General features: G+C 49.7%; 1 protein-coding gene across 1 annotated transcript in view; it reads right to left on the bottom strand.

The window, feature by feature from the left end:
• NTSR1 (neurotensin receptor 1) overlaps positions 1-22,322 on the bottom strand; it is a 799,660-nt gene extending 777,338 nt beyond the window's left edge. The window contains exon 1 of the mRNA XM_086932828.1: positions 20,469-22,322. Within this exon, the coding sequence (XP_086788954.1) occupies positions 20,469-21,158 (690 nt within the window). The 5' untranslated portion in view covers positions 21,159-22,322. The remainder of the gene's footprint in view (positions 1-20,468) is intronic.
• Between the last annotated feature and the right edge of the window lie 316 nt (positions 22,323-22,638).

Raw genomic sequence — 22,638 nt, 5'->3', positions numbered from 1 at the left:
TACATTATAAAGCCAAAAGAATGAAAAAAAGGTGCCTTTGCGGCTGTTATTTATTCAGATAAGCTTGTTGCTAAAATAATATCACAATTGCAAATGTGTGTTAGTGAGTGATAGCCTAATTAATACCCTATTAGGAGTTGTTTGGGCCACAGACAACCTTGCACCACAGTGCAGACTCACCTCTCCCCACAGCTGAGAACCAAGGCCATCCTTTGAAATAATCTGGTTGCATGATGATGTGCAGAAGTTCTGAGGCAGAGTTCTCTTAGACCTGTCCTGAGTATGGACGTGCCCATGACATCACAGGCTATAATATTAGGCATTTATGGGGATTTGGACATACCCAAACACAGACTAACAAGGTATTCTTGGGATTTGTGATGACGTTGACAGATGCTGCCCTGATGACGATAGACACAAAAAAAACTCAATTGAGGTTAGCACTGAGACATGGATTGAGGCATGCTCTCAGAGAAAGTAGTTTATGAGAAAAGGTGGATGCCGAAGAAGTTTTTTAAAACATGGGAACTCAGACATAAATATTTGGTGGTTCTGTTAAGACTGCTCTTGACTTCGTACTTTCTATATGTGGTCTTTGTTTTTTAACCTGTGGTCCGAGGGCCCCTGGGGGTATGAAAGGCCTACTCAGGCTGTCCTTGACTGTTTTACAAAATTAAATATTATTAAAGGTATTAAAATAAAAATTTAAAAACATGCACAAATAATGAAGAAACATTCAAATATTTGAACATGTTGTAGGTTTTTTTGTGAAATAATCAACATATTTCAATATTTGACCATTTGTTTGATATATACTTGTTTTTATATTTTTGTGTTTGGTTTCGAAGGTCAAATCATACGAATTGCAGAGTCCAGGGGTCCCCGGCTTCTAATAATGATTTACTAGGGGTCCCCGGATTTCAGTAATGATTCAGTGGTGGTCCACAGAAGTCAAGATCTGATGTCTTATGGAATTACTTAAATGTGGACCTTTTTGACTGATGCCATCATTCCCAACAACCAAACATTCTGAATATTTTTTCCATGTTTTATCATAATCATATCCTTAATAAAACAAAAAAATCTATAAAATGTAGGAGCACCGGTAAATGGCAGAATGTTAAAGAGTTTAAAGAGTTTAATGTAGACCAGAAACACAAAATGCAGGCACATTTTGTTTAATGTCTGAAAATTAATATCAAGGGTAATTGAAGTTATGAAGCCGAGGGACTCGAACTTTCTCTTTTTTTTTTACAGTTCGTGCGGTTCTCAATGTGAGAAGCAGGTAAAGCATTAAAAAATGAGGCAACTTCAGCAACACTTCTTGGTAGTGGAAACCCATTTCCGATGCTACACTGTCCACAAGTGAATGTACACTGCTTGGACTAATGCATGCAAAAAAAGTTGTAGATGTCTGGCTCTAATCTGAGGCTGGCACCTGTGCGAATAACAATTGGCTCGACTCATTACAAGCCTTCTCCGATCACCAGTTGTGTGTTTCATGTAGCGCATAGGTTGACAAGGGTATGCCCAGACGTGGGGCCCTTACTCACTGTGCCACTGGAACCAAGCTACACCTACTGAAGAACCCCAAACATGGTGAAACCAGTCTTGGGGTGCTTTGTGTTATGGTTCAGAATGGGCCTGACTTGTCAGTTCGTGCTAGACTCTTCCCATTGAAGCAGGGTCTAAAATGATTTGCGTACGGCTGTACCTTAATCTGAGGTGGCATGGTGAGCAAAATAACAGTGGATTGGAATGCTACCCCAAGTGATTGCCAGTGGTTAGACTTATTGCAAGCATCCTCCCATCACCTGTTATGTGTTTTTCAGTACACTTCTTGGAAGCCGCCCCATGAGAGCCCTCCCCAGCACATCCAATGCCTTGTATGATTCCCTGCCAAGTTCGCCTCCTTCCTTCTAGGGAAACTCACTTTTCCATTCACCATTTGTAGGACTTCAGACACCCGAAAGACCTAGGCCCCATCAGCTATTATATCATACAGTGAGGCCCTTTCCCAGCTACGGGATGCTCCACCCTTCCTGTGGCTCACAAACATTGCAGTTCTTCTACACCTCATCAGGGGTAGTAAGCGCTATATAAATATAAATTACAACTACAGTTGTGCAGTCCTTGGGGGGGAAGCCATGCTTTAATAAATGTTCAAAATGTACACATCTTTGCAGGTAAAGGTCTTACTTTCAGGCACCTCAAAAGAAACAATTTCCCAAATTAAATTTTCAGCAGATTGTGCCTCTTTTTGGCAAAGGACTTTGATCCAATTTTGATGACTGCAATAAAATGTGTTACTTGCTAATGTTACACTGTTTAAGGTTAATTTGAAATATACAACCTCTCATTATAAACCCCTTTCTTCCTTGAGATCTTATATCCAGATTACAACATGTCTATTGTGTTTTTTAATGAATACATTATCTTGCTACTTCTAAACTGCATGATGGTAATCTTTATGTCTGATGTGCGACAAAGGTAGTGCATAGTGGTAGCTGGCAAGCCTCCCACAGCTCATCATAAATCTCGTCTTATAATATCTGTGACTTTTGTCCTAAATTTATAATTCATGGTGGTAGTGAGTGTACTATATGTAGCGTGTGTTTAAAATAGATGTGTGAAACTGTTGCCATGCGTTTGCAAAAGTTCTAGTTTATGCTCAAATAGCGCACTACGTTTTGCACAATTTTTACAAAAAATCTTCCTGAAGGAAGTAGGGGGAACAGCCCCTGAATCCTTGCCTGAAGCATTGGTAAGTGGACTTGCATTTGCTCTGGTTTGTGGATATGCTAAGGTGGCAATCGTAGACAAACAAGGCCTTATTCACAAAGGGCCTCCAAACTCATGGTGGAGGCGCCACAATCCTGGGGGAGTCTCTACACTTGTGGTGGATGCGCCACAGTCCTGGAGGAGTCTTGGCACTCATGGCAGAGGCCCCACAGTCGTGAGGGAGTCTCTGCACTCGTGGTGGAGGTGCCACAGTCTTGGGGAAAGCTCAACCCTCATGATGGAGTCTCTACAGTCCTGGGGGAGTTTCTACACTCATGGTGGAGGACCCGCCATCCTGGGGAAGTCTCTGCACTTGTGGTAGATACTCCACAGTCTTGGGGAGTCTCTGCACTCGTGGTGGAGGTGCAACAGTCCTGGGGGAGTCTCTGCACTTGTGGTGGATGCGCCACAGTCCTGGAGGAGTCTTGGCACTCATGGCAGAGGCCCCACAGTCGTGGGGGAGTCTTTGCACTCGTGGTGGAGGTGCCACAGTCTTGGGGGAGGCTCAACACTCATGGTGGAGGCTCTACAGTCCTGGGGGAGTTTCTACACTCATGGTGGAGGCCCCCACAGTCCTGGGGGAGTTTCTACACTCATGGTGGAGGACCCACCATCCTGGGGGAGTCTCTGCACTTGTGGTAGAGACTCCACAGTCTTGGGGAGTCTCTGCACTCGTGGTGGAGGTGCAACAGTCCTGGGGAGTCTCTGCACTTGTGGTGGATGCGCCACAGTCCTGGAGGAGTCTTGGCACTCATGGCAGAGGCCTCACAGTCGTGGGGGAGTCTTTGCACTCGTGGTGGAGGTGCCACAGTCCTGGGGGAGGCTCAACACTCATGGTGGAGGCTCTACATTCCTGGGGGAGTTTCTACACTCATGGTGGAGGCCCCCACAGTCCTGGGGGAGTTTCTACACTCATGGTGGAGGACCCACCATCCTGGGGGAGTCTCTGCACTTGTGGTAGAGACTCCACAGTCTTGGGGAGTCTCTGCACTCGTGGTGGAGGTGCAACAGTCTTGGGGAGTCTCTGCACTTGTGGTGGATGCGCCACAGTCCGGGAGGAGTCTTGGCACTTATGGCAGAGGCTCCACAGTCGTGGGGGAGACTCTGTACTCGTGGTGGAGGTGCCACGGTCCTGGGGGAGGCTCAACACTCGTGGTGGAGGCTCTACAGTCCTGGGGGAGTTTCTACACTCATTTTGTTTGAATACGTTTATTGCATTTTTTGTCGTTACACAGCATTACACATATGAAATATAAATGATTAGTTCTGCCGTAGTACAGAAAATTAGTCTCATGCTGCTTCGGTTGTTCAGATACATAAAGGAGTCTGATCGTAAGGATCACTTTAAAAGCAGTTTACTTAAAACAGGTTGTCAACATCATTAGCCACAGACATATCAAAGGGAGAATATTGATCAACGTTGGTGATGATAATGCAAGTGTTGCTTCCCAATAGCACGTCAGAGATTTGTTCTAACCGGGTTACAGAGTGCGCTGTGGCAGCAAATCGAGGTAAGTTGGGTACATCAGCAATTTAACATTTGTCCAAAGCTTTATTACAAAAAACTAACAAGTGTAAAGAACAAACTGAAAATTGCGGAATCGAGATACTAGTCGGTGTTCAACAGCGAGTGCGTGTGTATGTGCGGTGCTCTCGGGGCAGGCGGGGGGAACAGGCATGCTCTGCATTATATCGTTAATGAAGATCTAATCACAAGATCTGCTAAGTGCGCATCGGGGGGGCGGGAGGAAGAGAAGGGGAGAAAAGTGCCCGACAGAAACCACGCGAAGAGAGGCACCAACGTCTAAACAATGCCACTCCGCAAGCACTCTTGGTGGTAATCCGTCAGGGTGCTATCCGGGGAGTTTCTACACTCATGGTGGAGGCCCACACAGTCCTAGGGGAGTTTCTACACTCATGGTGGAGGCCCCCACAGTCCTGGGGGGGTTTCTACACTCATGGTGGAGGACCCGCCATCCTGGGGGAGTCTCTGCACTTGTGGTAGAGACTCCACAGTCCTGGGGAGTCTCTGCAATCGTGGTGGAGGCACAACAGTCCTGGGGAGTCTCTGCACTGGTGGTAGAGACTCCACAGTCCTGGGGGAGTCTCTGCACTCATGGTGGAGACGCAACAGTCCTGGGGGAGACTCTGCACTGGTTTTGGAGGTGCCACAGTCCTGAGGGAGTCTCTGCACTCATGGCAGCGGCCCCACAGTCATGGAGGAGTCTCGGCCCTGGAGGGGAGGCACCACAGTCCCGTTGGAGTCTCTGCACTCGTGGCAGAGGTCCCATAGTCGTGGGGGAGTCTCCGCACTGGGGCGGAATCTCCGCAATGAGAGCATTACAGAGATTCCGTCAAAAGTGCAGAAACTCCCCCATGACTGCGGAGCCTCCAACACGAGTGTGTATGCCCTTTGTGAATCGGGCCCACAGTGTTTAAAAACAGCACGAGAGAAGGGGAAAAATTGAAAAATTGCTTGTAATTATGCTGCACTGCTGTTTCTCGGTTCCTTTCCGCTTTATTGTTCAGTGCTTGACATGTTTATGTTTGTCCATGCAGAATCCCACACACTGATTCTTCACTCCTTGTCGAATTTTGAAAACATCTAACACTTCTGAAATGGTGTTTCTGTTGCCATGGAGAATAAATACGAATCTTAAGCAGGTCAGGAATGCTTCTGCTGAAGTGGAGGTCTGTTCTCTCAGGTTTAGGAAAAAACTGAAATCTCAGGCAGAATGTGGCACCTTTGTGTTCCTATGACTGCTTCCCACTGGCAGCTGTTTTGGTTGTAAAAGTCAGAAAATTTAGGAGGAAATAAAACCTATCCCCAAATTCGTCCCTGCTTCAAGAATGTATATTTTATGCAAAACCCTGTCTACCAATGTTAGTAGACAAAGATATGCTTCAAAACTTATGGGAATGCCCATGTGGCACCCATGGAACATTCCATTGATGGAAAGTATCAGAAAGTAGAGCTTAGTGCAACTTTGTGTTACTTTAGGACAGTTCTTAGTTTGAGCCGGTGGTTTTTGGTAGTGGAACCAGCACTTATTTGTCAAAGCTGGTAACTTTGGCAGTCTGCCACATGGTGGCGCTGTTTGTCTTATTTGGAGATGAGCACAACAACAGTTATTTATTAATTCAATATTCATTAAAAATGGCTAATATCTGCCACCCAAGCCATTCTTTTAGCTTTGGGGGCCTAGAATAGTCTGTAGTGTCACACTTGAAGTAGTGTGATGTTTGTATGTGTGTTTTTACAGTCATCGGCAGCACTGGCCAGGGCAATGGGTGGTATAAACTGCAAAGTCCTTCTAACGACAGCCTTGGTTCTTATTTTTTTATTTTTTATATACAAATTAAGCACTGTCGGGCTGCTTTCCAGTAAAAGACAAGCTCTGAAGGTTATCAAGAGAACCATAATCCTGTGTTCTCCCAAGAGAACAATGTGTCCTAAATCACCCTCACTATATTTTCATAAAATACTGTGTATGTATGTTTAACAGCCTAAACTAATCCTGAATGAGTTTGGTATGGAAATGTATTTGCGAAGAAGAAACAAAACAAAATTTAAAGATCATTTAGAACCAACAAAGCTTTGTATTCTTTCCTTTATGTTATAAACATTGACATGTTGTATGTTCAAGTTTTGCACACCCGCCAACTCCTTACAAACCCTTTGGAAGGCGCATGCCCTGTGAGCGAGGTCCTGCACCATCTTGTGATGCATCTTTCCAAATTGATGAGAACCGTCGAAGGTGCTCACAAAGGGTGAAACACAGCCTAGAGCTGCACTATAGGTTCATTTACTTTAAGAGTCTTAAACAGGTTCCCAAGGAAACTCCTGGTCAATTCCTCTTTTTGATAATCATGTGACTGTTCAAGAAATGTTGAGGACACTTTTAAAAAAATTATATGTGCACATCTATTGTTTTTTACCTCATATTCTTTCCCGCTCAGATGGGTTAACGGATATATGTGTGATCAAGACCGGGTTTACCCGGTCGAAACGCGTCATGCTGCTGTCCCTTGCGGAATAAAGCACTTTATTGCCCAATCTACGTTGGTGGTCCGTCCCTGATTTCTGTGCTTCTGCTTGAACTTCAGGATTGTGGTTTTTATATATATATATATATATATATATATATATATATATATATATATACACATCAAGTGCAAACTGCAACTCCGGTCTCCCAGGAACAGAAAGCTACACGAATCCCAAAATCAAGGCAAGTTGTTATTTTATTTGGCAAATAGCAGCAAACGAAACTGACGCGTTTCGGGCAGTTGCCCTTGTTCACAGTCAGTTTATATATATATATATTCTGCCCACTTCTCCCGTCAATGACTTCCGCTCTTGTCATGGTAAGTGCACCAGCTCACAAGGATGTAATATGTGTTCCCAAAGAAGTCGCTGGGCACTCCAGGCTCTTAATTTCCAAGAAGTTTACTTGAATTCATAAGTGCAACCCCCTGCTGACAAACACGTTTCGGCACTGGGCCTTTGTTAAAGGTGAGGGGGCTGGTCTGCATGTTACATCACTGAAGTCATAGGAATTGTAAAAAATCCACAAGTTGCACCAAGGACAAATTGAGCAATTGAGCCATGCCCATTCAGCAGGAGAGCAGTAAGGGTGCGTTGTGTATCTTACGGTGTATTTTGGAGTACACTGCCGCAAATATATTATTTAAGCATCTACAGAAGTGCATTGCCAATTACAGACAGCTCATTTTCATTTGAATGGCCACAAGATTCGCACTGGCATGCAATTTTACTGATAAAACTATATAAAGCACAAACAGTAATGCGTGGAAATAGTGTTTCCTAAAATATTTATCATTTGAACATCACCAAGTTAAGAGTCTTAATTTATTTTCATCATATTAAAATCTTTGCATTCGACTCCAAAATTACAAAAACATGTGCTCCATTTGTGCTTTCCTAACTGCTGATATATTTTGGAAAATGTGTACATTTAATTTACAGGTATTTAAATGTTGTTTTATGTCAGAACAAAATGACAGTCTCCATCCTCTCCTTTCACACTCCTTATACCTTAGCAAGATTGTCAGATAGTTCACATTACAAAATGCTCTACCTTAGAAGTCAGAGAAATAAAAGTAACGTCCAATGCCCATGTTCAAATAATAAATGACAATCTGGTAGAAACATAACCTGACATTTGACCTCGGTCTTTGAAGGCACAGAAAATGTGAAAAGATGAAAACAAAGTATAAAGGAATCTTTATTGTTCATGCTCACTTTGCCACTGGATTCAAGCAAGCCATTGTTCGCTACCTTCTGAACTCCAGCACGATTATTTTGGGGTGCTACCTACTTCCAGCTCCTATGTGGGACAGTTCCCTACTGAGCAGTGGGACACATCTTGGGGAGCAGCTGCCGCAGTCCGGGCCCAGGAGCTCTGCACAATCTGCAAACACGGCCAGGAAACAGGAGCATTGGTACCAATGGTGCAGCAGGTGCAGTGGAGCCGGCGCCCATTAAACCATGATACTTGCTGTGTTTTACTACCCCAGCCGTTAAAAGGGACAATGTTCTTGCTTGGACGAGGGCCAATGGCATCCTTGCTGTGCTACCTCATAGAAACAGCGTCATTAACAGTGTCATTATCCCCAAAACAAGGAAAGAAAATGTGTCCACACTCCCAACCTCCCAGTCAGTCATAACTGGGGAGCAGTGAAGCCCTGAGACCCCCAATCCCCTGAGTAACAGCGGCTGCTGCACTGTCAGTAGAAAGGCGCCCCCTAGAGGAAGCAGCACAAGTGGGAGAGGGGGAGGGCTAACACATACTCTATTTAATCCAGCTTTTTTTATTGAAACGTAAGGTTCCATTCATAAAAGGCAGGATACCCCAAAAGAAAACTCGGCGATGCAGCGAGCGCAAGGTAAATTGTTTTATTTATTGATTTACTTACTTTACTCGTGGACGTCGTATGTCCGACTTCACTACCCCCCACCCTGCCCCGCCCCACTGCCCCGCAGCACTCCCACTGCGAGCCGGTACTGAGGCCACCTGCCTTTTCTAATCAAAAATGAGGAAACTTCAAAGAGCAATGAACAAGGTGAGCATCTTTAGTGCTTTGCCAAATGAATGGCACTCCAGTGGGCTGAGAATTATCTTTTACTCACTTTATGGCAGTGAGGTAGCGCTTAATGAATGATTGAATAGTTACATGAATGAATGAATGGTTAATCATGCAGCGCATGCTGTGAACCGCAGCTTGAGAATACTCCTCACTGTGTCAGGGAATTTTATGTACACTTATCTGCACGCTTACTTGCTGTGTGGAGACTACAGAGATGAGCGTGTATGAAACGGGGATGTATGACGTTTCAACGCGAACTTTTACAACCCACACCGTTACAACGCAATTTTTACAACGCATATACATTTACAACGCGTACCTTTACAACGCAAGACATTACATAGCAGATGCTAATACAACGCATGCCATTACAACGTAAGTATAGGTAAGTATATTATTTTATTTAAAAATGTAATTTATTAACATTTAATTAATTAAATAAATTAAATTATTTTTAAATAATTAATTTATACTTATATATATTTTAAAAAATAGTTTATTTTTAAAAGAACTATTATTATTGAAGAACTATAATTAAAAAATAAAATTAATCAAAATATTTTTTTAATTATTTTAAATTATTTATTTTAAAACTGAACCCTAAAAATACCCCTGGACCCCAAAACCCAAACCCAGCCCTGAACCCTAAAAATACCCCTGTCCCCCAAAACCCAACCCCAACCATGAACCCTAATACCCCTGTAACCCAAAATCCAAACCCAACCCTGAACCCTAAAAATACCCCTGTACCCCAAAACACAAAACCCAACCCTGCACCCTAAAAATACCCCTGTACCCCAAAACCCAAACCCAGCCCTGAACCCTAAAAATACCCCTGTACCCCAAAACCCAAACCCAGCCCTAAAACCTAAAAATACCCCTGTACCCCTAAACTCAAACCCAGCCCTAAAACCTAAAAATACCCCTGTACCCCAAAACCCAAACCCAGCCCTAAAACCTAAAAATGCCCCTGTACCCCAAAACCCAAACCCAGCCATAAAACCTAAAAATACCCCTGTACCCCAAACCCAATCCCAACCATAAAACCTAAAAATACCCCTGTACCCCAAAATCCAAACCCAGCCCTAAAACCTAAAAATACCCCTGTACCCCAAAACCCAAACCCAGCCCTAAAACCTAAAAATACCCCTGAACGCCAAAACCCAAACCCAATCCTAAAACCTAAAAATACCCCTGTACCCCAAAACCCAAACCCAGCCCTAAAACCTAAAAATACCCATGTACCCCAAAACTCAAACCCAGCCGTAAAACATAAAAATACCCCTGTACCCCAAATCCCAAACCCAGCCCAAAACCCTAAAAATACCCCTGTACCCCTAAATCCAAACCCAGCCCTAAAACCTAAAAATACCCCTGTACCCCTAAACCCAAACCCAGCCCTAAAACCTAAAAATACCCCTGTACCCCAAAACCCAAACCCAGCACTAAAACCTAAAAATACCCCTGTACCCCAAAACCCAAACCCAGCCCTAAAACCTAAAAATACCACTGTACCCAAAAACCCAAACCCAGCCCTGAACCCTAAAAATACCCCTGTACCCCAAAACCCAAACCCAACCCTAACCCTAAAAATACCCCTGTACCCCAAAATCCAAACCCAACCCTGAACCCTAAAAATACCCCTGTGCCCAAAAATCCAAACTATATATATAAAATTACTTAAATTAATTTTTTTTATTTATTTAAAATATTTTAGTCATTAAAAAAAGGTAAAATAAAATAAATTACTTACCTATACTTACGTTGTAATGGCATGCGTTGTAATAGCATCTGCTATGTAATGTCATGCGTTGTAAAGCCATGGCGTTCTAACGGATCCTGCGTTGTAATGGTGTGCGTTGTAACGGTGTGCGTTGTAAGAGTTACGTTGTAACGGTAGTTTCCCATGAAACGGACCCAGGTGGGCAGTGTGAGCACCTTTTTACTTTTTGCACATGTGCGGTGCATACATGAACTCTAGTGCAGGGTGCGCCCCTGTGTGCAGTATGAGGTGTGTGGAAAAATTGCACCAATGGTATGAAGCATGAGAGCCTGGCACGGATGTATAGTGTCAGGAGCGTGCACTGGTGAGCAGTGTGACAATCAGGGAGTGGTACTGGTGTGAAACGTGAGAGCCTGGCACTGATGTATAGTGTCAGGAGCATGTACTGGTGAGCAGTGTGACAATCAGGGAGTGGGACTGGTGTGAAGCATGAGAAGCTGGCACTGATGTATAGTGTCAGGAGCGTGCACTGGTGAGCAGTGTGACGATCGGGGAGTGGAACTGGTGTGAAACGTGAGAGCCTGGCACTGATGTATAGTGTCAGGAGCATGTACTGGTGAGCAGTGTGACAATCAGGGAGTGGGACTGGTGTGAAGCATGAGAAGCTGGCACTGATGTATAGTGTCAGGAGCGTGCACTGGTGAGCAGTGTGACAATTAGGGAGTGGGACTGGTGTGAAACGTGAGAGCCTGGCACTGATGTATAGTGTCAGGAGCGTGCACTGGTGAGCAGTGTGACGATCAGGGAGTGGGACTGGTGTGAAGGGTGAGAGCCTGGCAACGATGTGTAGTGTCAGGAGCATGCACTGGTGAGCAGTGTGACGATCAGGGAGTGGGACCGGTGTGAAGCGAGAGAAGCTGGAACTGATGTATAGTGTCAGGAGCGTGCACTGGTGAGCATTGTGACAATCATGGAGTGGGACTGGTGTCAAGGGTAAGAGCCTGGCATGGATATATAGTGTTAGGAGTGGTACTGGTGAGCAGTGTGACGATCAGGGAGTGGGACTGGTGTGAAGGGTAAAAGCCTGGCACTGATGTATAGTGTCAGGAGCGTGCACTGGTGAGCAGTGTGACGATCGGGGAGTGGGACTGGTGTGAAGGGTGAGAGCCTGGCACTGATGTATAGTGTCAGGAGCATGTACTGGTGAGCAGTGTGACAATCAGGGAGTGGGACTGGTGTGAAGGGTGAAAGCCTGGCACTGATGTATAGTGTCAGGAGTGTGCACTGGTGAGCAGTGTGACAATCAGGGAGTGGGACTGGTGTGAAGGGTGACAGCCTGGCACTGATGTATAGTGTCTGGAGTGTGCACTGGTGAGCAGTGTGACAATCAGGGAGTGGAACTGGTTTGAAGGATGAGAGCATAGCACTGATGTATAGTGTCAGGAGTGTGCACTGGTGAGCAGTGTGACAATCAGGGAGTGGGACTGGTGTGAAGGGTCACAGCCTGGCACTGATGTATAGTGTCAGGAGCGTGCACTGGTGAGCAGTGTGACAATCAGGGAGTGGGACTGGTGTGAAACGTGAGAGCCTAGCACTGATGTATAGTGTCAGGAGCGTGCACTGGTGAGCAGTGTGACAATCACGGAGTGGGACTGGTGTGAAGCCTGAAAGCCTTGCATGGATGTATGGTGTCAGGAGCGTGCACTGGTGAACAGTGTGACAATCAGGGAGTGGGACTGGTGTGAAGGGTGAGAGCCTGCATGGATGTATTGTGTCAGGAGCGTGCACTGGTGAGAAGTGTGCTGATCAGGGAGTGTGACTGGTGTGAAGGGTGAGAGCCTGGCACTGATGTATAGCGTCAGGAGCGTGCACTGGTGGGCAGTGTGACAATCAGGGAGTGGGACTGGTGTGAAGCGCAAGAAGTTGGCACTGATGTATAGTGTCAGGAGCATGCACTGGTGAGAAGTGTGCCGATCAGGGAGTGGGACTGTTGTGAAGGGTGAGAGCCTGGCATGGATGTATTGTGTCAGGAGCGTGCACTGGTGAGCAGTGTGACAATCAGGGAGTGGGACTGGTGTGAAGCTCGAGAAGTTGGCACTGATGTATAGTGTCAGGAGCGTGCACTGGTGAGCAGTGTGACGATCAGGGAGTTCGACTGGTGTGAAGCGTGAGAAGCTGGCACTGCTTTATAGTGTCAGGAGCATGCACTGGTGAGCAGTGTGACAATCAGGCAGTGGGACTGGTGTGAAACGTGAGAAGCTGGCACTGATGTATAGTGTCAGGAGCATGCACTGGTGAGCAGTGTGACGATCAGGGAGTGGGACTGGTGTGAAGGGTGAGAGCCTGGCACTGATGTATAGTGTCAGGAGCGTGCACTGGTGAGCAATGTGACGATCAGGGAGTGGGACTGGTTGTGAAGGGTGAGAGCCTGGCACTAATGTATAGTGTAAGGAGTGTGTACTGGTGGGCAGTGTGACAATCAGGGAGTGGGACTGCTGTGAAGCGTGAGAAGCTGGCACTGATGTATAGTGTCAGGAGCATGCACTGGTGAGCAGTGTGACGATCAGGGAGTGGGACTGGTGTGAAGCGTGAGAAGCTGGCACTGATGTATAGTGTCAGGAGCGTGCACTGGTGAGCAGTGTGACAATCAGGGAGTGGGACTGGTGTGAAGGGTGAGAGCCTGGCACTGATGTATAGTGTCAGGAGCGTGCACTGGTGAGCAGTGTGACGATCAGGGAGTGGGACTGGTGTGAAGGGTGAGAGCCTGGCACTGATGTATAGTGTCAGGAGAATGCACTGGTGAGCAGTGTGACAATTAGGTTATGGGACTGGCGTGAAGCGCGAGAAGCTGGCACAGATGTATAGTGTCAGGAGCATGCACTGGTAAAAAGTGTGACAATCAGGATATGGGATTGGTGTGAAGCCCGAGAAGCTGGCACTGCTGTATAGAGTCAGGAGCGTGCACTGGTGAGCAGTGTGACAATCAGGGAGTGGGACTGGTGTGAAACATGAGAAGCTGGCACTAATGTATAGTGTCAGGAGCGTGCACTGGTGAGCAGTGTGACAATCAGGGAGTGGGACTGGTGTGAAGCGTGAGAAGCTGGCACTAATGTATAGTGTCAGGAGCGTGCACTGGTGAGCAGTGTGATAATCAGGGAGTGGGACTGGTGTGAAGCGTGAGAAGCTGGCACTGATGTATAGTGTCAGGAGCGTGCACTGGTGAGCAGTGTGACAATTAGGGAGTGGGACTGGTGTGAAGGGTGAGAGCCTGGCACTGATGTATAGTGTCAGGAGAATGCACTGGTGAGCAGTGTGACAATTAGGGTATGGGACTGGCGTGAAGCACGAGAAGCTGGCACTGATGTATAGTGTCAGGAGCATGCACTGGTAAGCAGTGTGACAATCAGGATATGGGACTGGTGTGAAGCGCGAGAAGCTGGCACTGCTGTATAGAGTCAGGAGCGTGCACTGGTGAGCAGTGTGACAAACAGGGTATGGGACTGGCGTGAAGCGCGAGAAGCTGGCACTGATGTATAGTGTCAGGAGTGTTCACTAGTGAGCAGTGTGACAATCAGGGAGTGGGACTGGTGTGAAGCGCGAGAAGCTGGCACCAATGTATAGTGTCAGGAGCGTGCACTGGTGAGCAGTGTGACAATCAGGGAGTGGGACTGGTGTGAAGCATGAGACGCCGGCACTGATGTATAGTGTCTGGAGTGTGCACTGGTGAGCAGTGTGACAATCAGGGAGTGGGACTGGTGTGAAGGGTGAGAGCCTGGCACTGATGTATAGTATCAGGAGAATGCACTGGTGAGCAGTGTGACAATCAGGATATGGGACTGGTGTGAAGCATGAGAAGCCAGCACTGATGTACAGTGTCAGGAGCGTGCACTGGTGAGCAGTGTGACAATCAGGGAGTGGGACTGGTGTGAAGGGTGAGAGCCTGGCACTAGGCGCGCATCGCCCATTGGACTCAAAGGGCTTCAGCTCCCCCCCTCCCCCTTCGTGTGTGGCAGCCCGGGATGAGACAGCTTCCGGGCACACACACAGCCGCATCCGAGTACTTGACAGGTCTTTAAAAGACCTTTTTCTTTGTTGAAGAGGCTTTGATGTTTTTCACCCCTTCTTAGAGCCCCTGGAGTTCCACTCTGCCTTTTGCTTGAAGAATCAGCCCCCCCCACCCCCCCGAAATTTTTTCTTAGCCCCCCCCCCAAAAAAAATTTTGACTCTAGTTGCGCCTCTGCCTGGCACTGATGTATATTGTCAGGAGCGTGCACTGGTGAGAAGTGTGACAATCAGGGAGTCGGACTGGTGTGAAGGGCGAGAGTCTGGCGCAGGCAGAGACGATCTGAGCTCGGGCGAAAAGATAAGTTGCGCCCTTGCTGCTGCTGGTGATAAAATGTGTGTGTGTGTGTGCGTGGGTGCGTGCGTGTGTGTGTGAGAAAGCTCTGTGCGAGGTGTGGAGAGTTGGTATGGGTGGGTGTGCAATGTAAAGACCTGGAACTGGTGTATAGAGTGTGAAGCGGGCACTTGTGTGCACTAGTGACCAATGTGAGAAACAGTCACTAGTGAGCTGTGTGAGACGACGGCAGGCAGGGCATCCATGTATGAGAAGCTTGCACTGGCGACTTGCGCGGGAAGATAGCACCGGTGGCACTCGAGGGAAGCTGGCATGAGGGCGCAGCGTGAGGCGTGACGGGGCGGAATTAACTTAAAGACGGACATTGGAAAATACAGAGAGGGGTCAAAACAAACCTCGCCCCTGTGAGGATTCTAATTAAAGCACTTGATCGTCGCACATCCAGCGCTTTGAGGCACATTAGAGCGCGATGAAGTAGCCACGAGGGAACGCGCGGCGCTTTATCACACTCCATCACACATACATATAACCGCTGACACGGGGGGGCAAAGTCAGGGTTGGCATCGATAAGCAGCGGGAAGCGCTGGTGTGTGAAGTCTTTCTTCACAAACGGAGTCACTACAGACAAAGACACACAGAAGCAGAGCGGGGCGTGCACCAAAGGACCACTGCAACCATCACTCACTGCAGACACAGGGATCCAAGAGAAGAGAAGTGCGCGCACTGCAAACATCACCCAGACACGAATCCAGGAACAAAGGTACATGCACTCAAGTAGCACTGCAACCATCACCCACGGCAGACACTGGGATCCAAGAGAAGAGAGGTGTGTATACTCAAGGAGCACTGCAACCATCACCCACTGCAGGAACAGGGGTGCGGGAGAAGAGAAGTGCGTGCACTACAAACATCACCCACTGCACACACAGGGATGCAGGAGAAGAGAAGTGCGTGCACTCAGGGGCCATTGCAACCATCACCCACTGCAGGCACAGGGATGCGGGAGAAGAGAAGTGCGTGCACTCAGGGGGTACTGCAACCATCACTTACTGCAGACACAGGGATCCAAGAGAAAAGAAGTCGTGCACGGCAAACATCACCCAGACACGAATCCAGGAACAGAGGTACATGCACTCAAGTAGCACTGCAAATGTCACCCGCCGCAGAAACAGGGAACCAAGAGAAGAGAGGCGCACGGTGCGTGCGCTCAAGGAGCACTGCAACCATCACTCACTGCAGACACAGGATGCAGGAGAGGAGAGGTGCATGCACTCAAGGAACACTGCAAACATTTCCCACTGCAAGACATCCAGAAGCAGAGAGGTGCGCGCACTCAGGGAGCACTGTAAACATCACCCGCTGCAGGCACAGGGACGCAGGAGCAGAAAAGTGTGTGCACTCAAGGAGCACTTAAAACATCACCCACTGCATACAGGGATGCAGGAGAGGTGCATGCACTCAAGGGGCACTGCAAACATCACCCACTGCAGATACAGACATCCAGGAGAAGAGAGGTGTGTGCACTCAAGGAGCACTGCAAACACCACCCGCCTCAGACACTGATCAAGAAGCAGAGAGGTGCGTGCACTCAAGAAGCACTGCAAACATCACCCACTGCAAACACAGGGGACCCAGGACCGGGCGCAACACCCATTGGCCTCAAAGGGCTTCAACCCCCCCTCGTGTGTGGCAGCCCGGGATGAGACATTTCCAGGCCAGCTCACAGCCCGGGATGAGATACTTCCAGGCCAGCTCACAGCCGCACCCGAGCACTTCACATGTCTTTAAAAGATCTTGTGCATGTTAATGGGGCTTTGTTGTTTCACCCCTTCTAAGAGCCCCTGCAGCTCGACTCTGCCAATTGCCTTAAGATTCAGCCCCCCCCCCGATTTTTTTTCTTAGCCCCCTCCCCCCGCCCCCCCCCCCCCCCCGAAATTTGACTCGAGTTGCGCCTCTGACCCAGGAGCAGAGAGGTGCGTGCACTCAGGAGCACTGCGACCCTCACCCCCTGCAGACACAGGGTTGCAGGAGCAGAGAGGTGCGTGCAATTAAAGGGCACTGCAACCATTGCCCACTACAGACACAGATCCCAGGAGAAGAGATGTGTGTGCACTCAACAAACTCTGCAACCATCGCCCACTGCAGACACAGATCCCAGGAGAAGAGATGTGTGTGCACTCAACAAACTCTGCAACCATCGCCCACTGCAGACACAAGGATCCACGAGCAGAGAGGTGTGTGCCCTCAAGGGGTATTGCAACCATCACCCACTGCAGACACAGAGAGGCAGGGGCAGAGAAGTGCGTGCACTCAAGGGGCACTGCAACATTTACCCACTGCAAACACTGGGTTGCAGGAGAAGTGCCCTCAAGGGCACTGCAACCATCACCCACTGCAGACACCGATCAAGGAGCAGAGAAGTGCGTGCACTCAGGAGCACTGCAAACTTTACCCACCACAGACACGGTGATGCTGGAGCAGAGAGGTGCGTGCACTCAAGGGGGGCTGTAAACACCACCTACTGCCGCCACGAAGACGCAGGAGCAGAATAGAGTGTTCTGTCAGGAAGCGCTGCAAACATCTCCCAAATATCTCCCACTGGAGGGAGGGGGGCGCGCGAGCCATAGAGGTGTGTCGTGTGTGCACCCGGGGAGCACTGCGCACTTTATTCGCGTGTGGGAGAAGGAAGGTGCGTGCCATCGCTGAGTCTGGCAAACCGTAGCCAATTCTGCAGCATAAATGCACCCCGGGTTCACCTGCTGAGCTCTGCACGCACCTCCCAATGGGAAAACAGGAACCTGCCGCTCTGTGAACCGCCTGCAGCTCCTGCACGAACTAGCGGGCTTCCTAAATGAGGGTACACTTTGTCAGAAGTGCAGCGCGCGACCCTATATTATCATGATAGCGCTCCCTGTAGCGCTTCCACTGTACGCAGATCACGAGTAAGGACTGGGCGGATGGAAACCTTGCCTGTATAGCTCAGCTTTTCCATCGCATCCGCCTCATGGCGCTGTATAGCGATGCATAGAGCAGAGTTAAGTATGTCATTGAATGCGAGATGCTTGACATCAGGACAGCTGGCCCTAATGGGACGCTCCGCAGGCGCGACTTGCGCAGCAGAGCGCCCCCTCGCCGCCCCTCCCCCAACCTCCTGCGTGCAGGGGGTCTGGTGCAGTCTCTGGCTGAGCACGGGGGCTTCTATAGACGTCTGTGCTCTGGGACACGTCTCTTTGACTGAGCACGAACGTCCCGAGGTGTCTCTCTGCTCTGGAACGCGTCTCTGGAGAGACACGGACGTTCCCTGCTCTTAAACACGTCTGTTTGTCTGACTACTGACATACTTTCTTTCCCTCGTGTCTCTGCTCTGGAACGCGTCTCTGGAGAGACACGGACGTTCCTTGGTATCTCTGCTCTTAAACACGTCTCTTTGGCTGACAACTGACAGACTTTTCCACGTGTGTCTGCTCTGGAACGCGTCTCTTTGGCTGAGCACGGACGTTCCCATGTATCTCTACTCTGGAACGCGTCTCTGGAGAGACACGGACGTTCCCTGCTCTTAAACACGTCTGTTTGGCTGACTACTGACATACTTTCTTTCCCTCGTGTCTCTGCTCTGGAACGTGTCTCTTTGGCTGAGCACGGAGGTTCCCAGGCGTCTCTACTCTGGAACACGTCTCTCTCCAGTCCAGAGCATGGCCGTTCCCACATGTCTCTGGCTGCTCTGGGACGCGTCTCTTTGGCTGAGCACGGACGTTCCACAGGTGTCTCTCTGCCCTGGAACGGCGTCTCTTTGGCTGAGCACGGATGTCCCCAGGTGTCTCTGCTCTGGAACGCGTCTCTCTGGCTGAGCACGGAAGTTTCCAGGTGCCCCTGCTTCGGGGTCTTCCTGAGGCTGGCTGGATGCGGTGTCAGATGGGCTCTGTGTTAACACACCCACTCGCCCCTCTTGCATCCCTGCGGGTGAAAGACATCCTGGCATCCGCCGCTCACAGGGCGGAAGGAGCAGGCAGCAGATGGGACATAATTGCACAGCCTTCCGTAAATCTTGCCGGCGTGGGCTCATTAGTGATGCCAGAGAGTCCCCGCAGCCCCCAACACGCAGACTCCACGCTACACATTTCTCCACGGAGGCTGAAAGCACGCGAAGTGTTTTTCCCCGCTAATGGTCGACTCTTAGCACTTGAAAACAACCTGCGCGCCCCTTGACGGGTCACCGAACCTGGGGGAGAGCGCGTGCGCGTGATTTGGTTTCCACTGACTGAATACACGAGGAAAAGCTGGCACGCCAAAGATCACACATGTTGTTAGCTGGCGAAGATAGACCCCCTTCAAATTAAGCCACGTGACCATTATAATAGTGCCTAGTTTATCAAAACAGGTGGACGAATGAACTATTGGATAACTCATAAATATTACTAGGAGTGAAATTGCAATTACATTTTAATTCACGAAATTCAGACGAAAAGAAAACAATTGACTATGAATATAGGCCACGTTTGTGAAACAATACTCAAATAGATCAGCGGAAACAAAAACACCCCGTAAACTTTTCAGGAGGCTCAAGTTGAAAGTATCTTTAAAATGCCTCGAAATATAGCTGTACGCCGGAAGCTCATTCTCAAGGTAATACAGCGCTATAAAACGTACCATACCATAGGATAACGCATCTATGGGCTGACTTATTACGTAGGGTGAACAACTGGCATGGGTGCAAATTCAGGACAGCAAGTGTACGTGCTTCTGTGACTTTGAATGTTGTTGCCCACGTGACTACACATCAGAACTTCCTTCCCTGCTGTCTTTCTTTCTGTTCGTCGCTGCCAGGTCGAGAATGGCGTGCGCGTGTTAACACATCTGAAATAAAACGCGCATTCACCTTGAACACCCCAGAGAAGTTTGCGCACGTGCTGCGGAGGCGATTTCCCCAGAGCAGACTTTCCTCCTCCAAAACCTGATCTTTTTAGAACCCGTGACCCCAGATCCACGTCACACCCTCGGATCTGAACACTGAAGACCCCTAGCCCACCGGCCTGGCTTTGTGTGGTCCAGACCATACTTACACACCCAATTTTGGCGTTCAGTGCACTGCATTGACCCCAGGTTGTGGCGTATCAGATTTTACACAGACCGGACCCTCCATACTGGCATTTCATAACCTACACTACCCCCTCATTCTGGGGCGTTCCAGACGCTGCACTGACAGCCCCCACCCAAATCCTGGCATTCCAGACACTGACATATCCACAGACCCCGATCCTGTGTTCTTCCCCTTTGACCCCGACTGCCTGTATTTGGCAGACTCTTGTGAGCCCGGCCGGGGTTGGCTGTAGCTCTCTGACCCTGCACTTGGCCCAGCAGGCCTGGCTCCCCTCTGCCCTTGGCTGGCGGGTATCCTCGTGACCCCAGCCTCCCCAGCTAGACCTGACTTTGACCCAATGGAGACTATGGCGCCTCTCCTCTGATGTCATATCCTACGCGGTGACGTCACGCGCTCACCTGGAGGACGATCTTGAAGGTGGAGACCTCCACGATCCGGGTGCAGATGAGGCTGTCCGGGTCCCGGTTCTCGGAGTGGTAGACCTGCCCCATGGCGAAGACCATGGGCAGTGCCAGCAGCAGCGATGCCAGCCAGATGACCGTGATCAGCTTCTTGGTGCGGCTGCGCGACATGATGCTCTTGGCCTTGAAGGGGTGGCAGATGGCCATGTAGCGCTCCACGCTGAGGCTGGCGATGTTCAGCGCCGTGGCGTAGGTGCAGGCGTCCCGCAGGAAGTAGTAGCCCTTGCACACGGCGTTGCCGAAGGCCCAGGGGTGGTGCACCCAGATGAAGTTGTAGAGCTCGATGGGCATGCCCAGGATGAGGATGAGCAGGTCGGACAGTGCCAGGCTGCCCAGGTGGTAGTGCACCGTGCTCTGGAGGTTCTGCAGCGAGCGCTTCCGGGCCAGGGTGTAGGCGGTGATGGAGTTGCCCGTGGTGCCCACAATGAAGAGCCCCAGGTAGACGACGGTGACCAGCACCTTGGAGTAAATGTCCGTGTTGACGTCCAGGTCGTCCTCCGCGTGGCTGGCCTTGGTCAGGGGGTCCCCGCTCTGGTTGGACGAGTTGAGGGCCAAGTCCTCGTCCTGGAGGGCGCCCCATGCCAGCCCGGTGGGCTTCTCCGAGGTGGCATTCAGTATAAAATCCATGGCTGGTGGCTGCTTCCCGCCCGCTGGAGTCCCAGCAGTAGGTGACCCCCCGGTGCCAGGGAGTGCCCCTAACTGGTTCGAAGGAGTGCCACTTTCTTGTGGCAGCAAGTTCTGAACCGTTCTCTACTGTGGCATCCGATTCTCACTTTGGTGGCAAGACATGCTGCGCTTCCTGGTGACAGCTGGTATCCCCCTCCTAGTGCCAAGCATTGTAGGCATTGCCAGTCTTCAGAGCCCGGTAATGCCCCCGATAGAGCCCCAGCCACTCTGCCAGGATAGGTCCAATCACTGTACTGCCGTGTTCCACTCAGGGAGCGGGGTGCGCCCTCATGCCGCTGGGCACTGCGCACTCAGCGCGTGCGGTGTATTTCGTGGTGATTTCACCAGCGACCCCAGCCGATGATCTATTTCCAGTGCCATCCAAGCCTTCTGGTGCCAGGCAGTGCCCATTCTCCATGCCAGGGTCGATCTTCTCAACGTGCGATGGGTTTTTGCCCATGGTGCAAAGTCATGACGCTCACGGCTATTCACGATGCCAGAGAAAGACCACTCACGAAGGCACGAAATGTGCCCCCACAGTGCCACCTCAGTCCATATATTCGCAGTGCCAGGGGGTGCTCACCCACGGCGCAGGCCAGCCACACATGATGCCAGGGACCTTATGCTTATAGTGCCAGCCACTGTAGACCCAGGATGGCAGAGAAGGACCACTCACAGGAATTGTCCGCTCGTGATGCCAGGCAGCCAACCAACACTGTCCGGATGAATTCACTCACGATGCCACGAGCGTCCACTCACAGTGCCATGCAGTAAACACTGTCGGTGCCAGGGTATGTCCACTCACGGTGCCAGGCAGCGTTAAATCACTGCTCCAGGCTGACTTGTGCATGCCGGGTGGCACCCCTCAGATACAGGCAGTGCTCCTGGTGAACTGTTAATGCCCCCTGACAACTTGCCAGGACAGATGTTGGCAGTGATAATGAACACGCTGCGAAGAAATGCAGCGTTCCCGGAGTAGCAGGTGGTTCCGCCCCTTTGCCGGGTGGCAGTGCCAGGCAGTGACCCTTTCAAAGTCAACCGTCCCTGCAGTGCCGAGTCCTTTAGTTTCAACAATCCATAAAGTGCCAGGCAGTGCCCGCCACCTCCGATGTCCAGTTTCTGAGCCTCTCAGAGCTGGAAGGCGCTGCGCGTGAAACTTGCCTGTCCTTAATATATCGGAGGAAAAGAGGGGGGCGAGGGGGGCTGTCCTTGCCGTGTGGTGGAAATCTCTTTCAAGAAGCCGCTCCGACAGCCCCGAATCCCACCCAGAGCATCCATTTCTCCTCCCATCCAATATTCTAGCGCCACTCTCTCGTTGATTCAACGAGACAGCGCCGCCTCCCCGCAACCGCCCCCCCCCCCCCCCCCCCCCACACGCGCACGCACATAAGAGCAGAGCCGCACAGACCTCGCATCTCCACACACCTCTCTCCCGCTCTGC

This window comes from Lissotriton vulgaris, chromosome 7 (assembly GCF_964263255.1).
Source record: "Lissotriton vulgaris chromosome 7, aLisVul1.2, whole genome shotgun sequence".
NCBI lineage: Eukaryota > Metazoa > Chordata > Amphibia > Caudata > Salamandridae > Lissotriton > Lissotriton vulgaris.
Note: the sequence above shows the minus strand (reverse complement) of the source record. Positions and strands in the feature narration are given on the sequence as shown.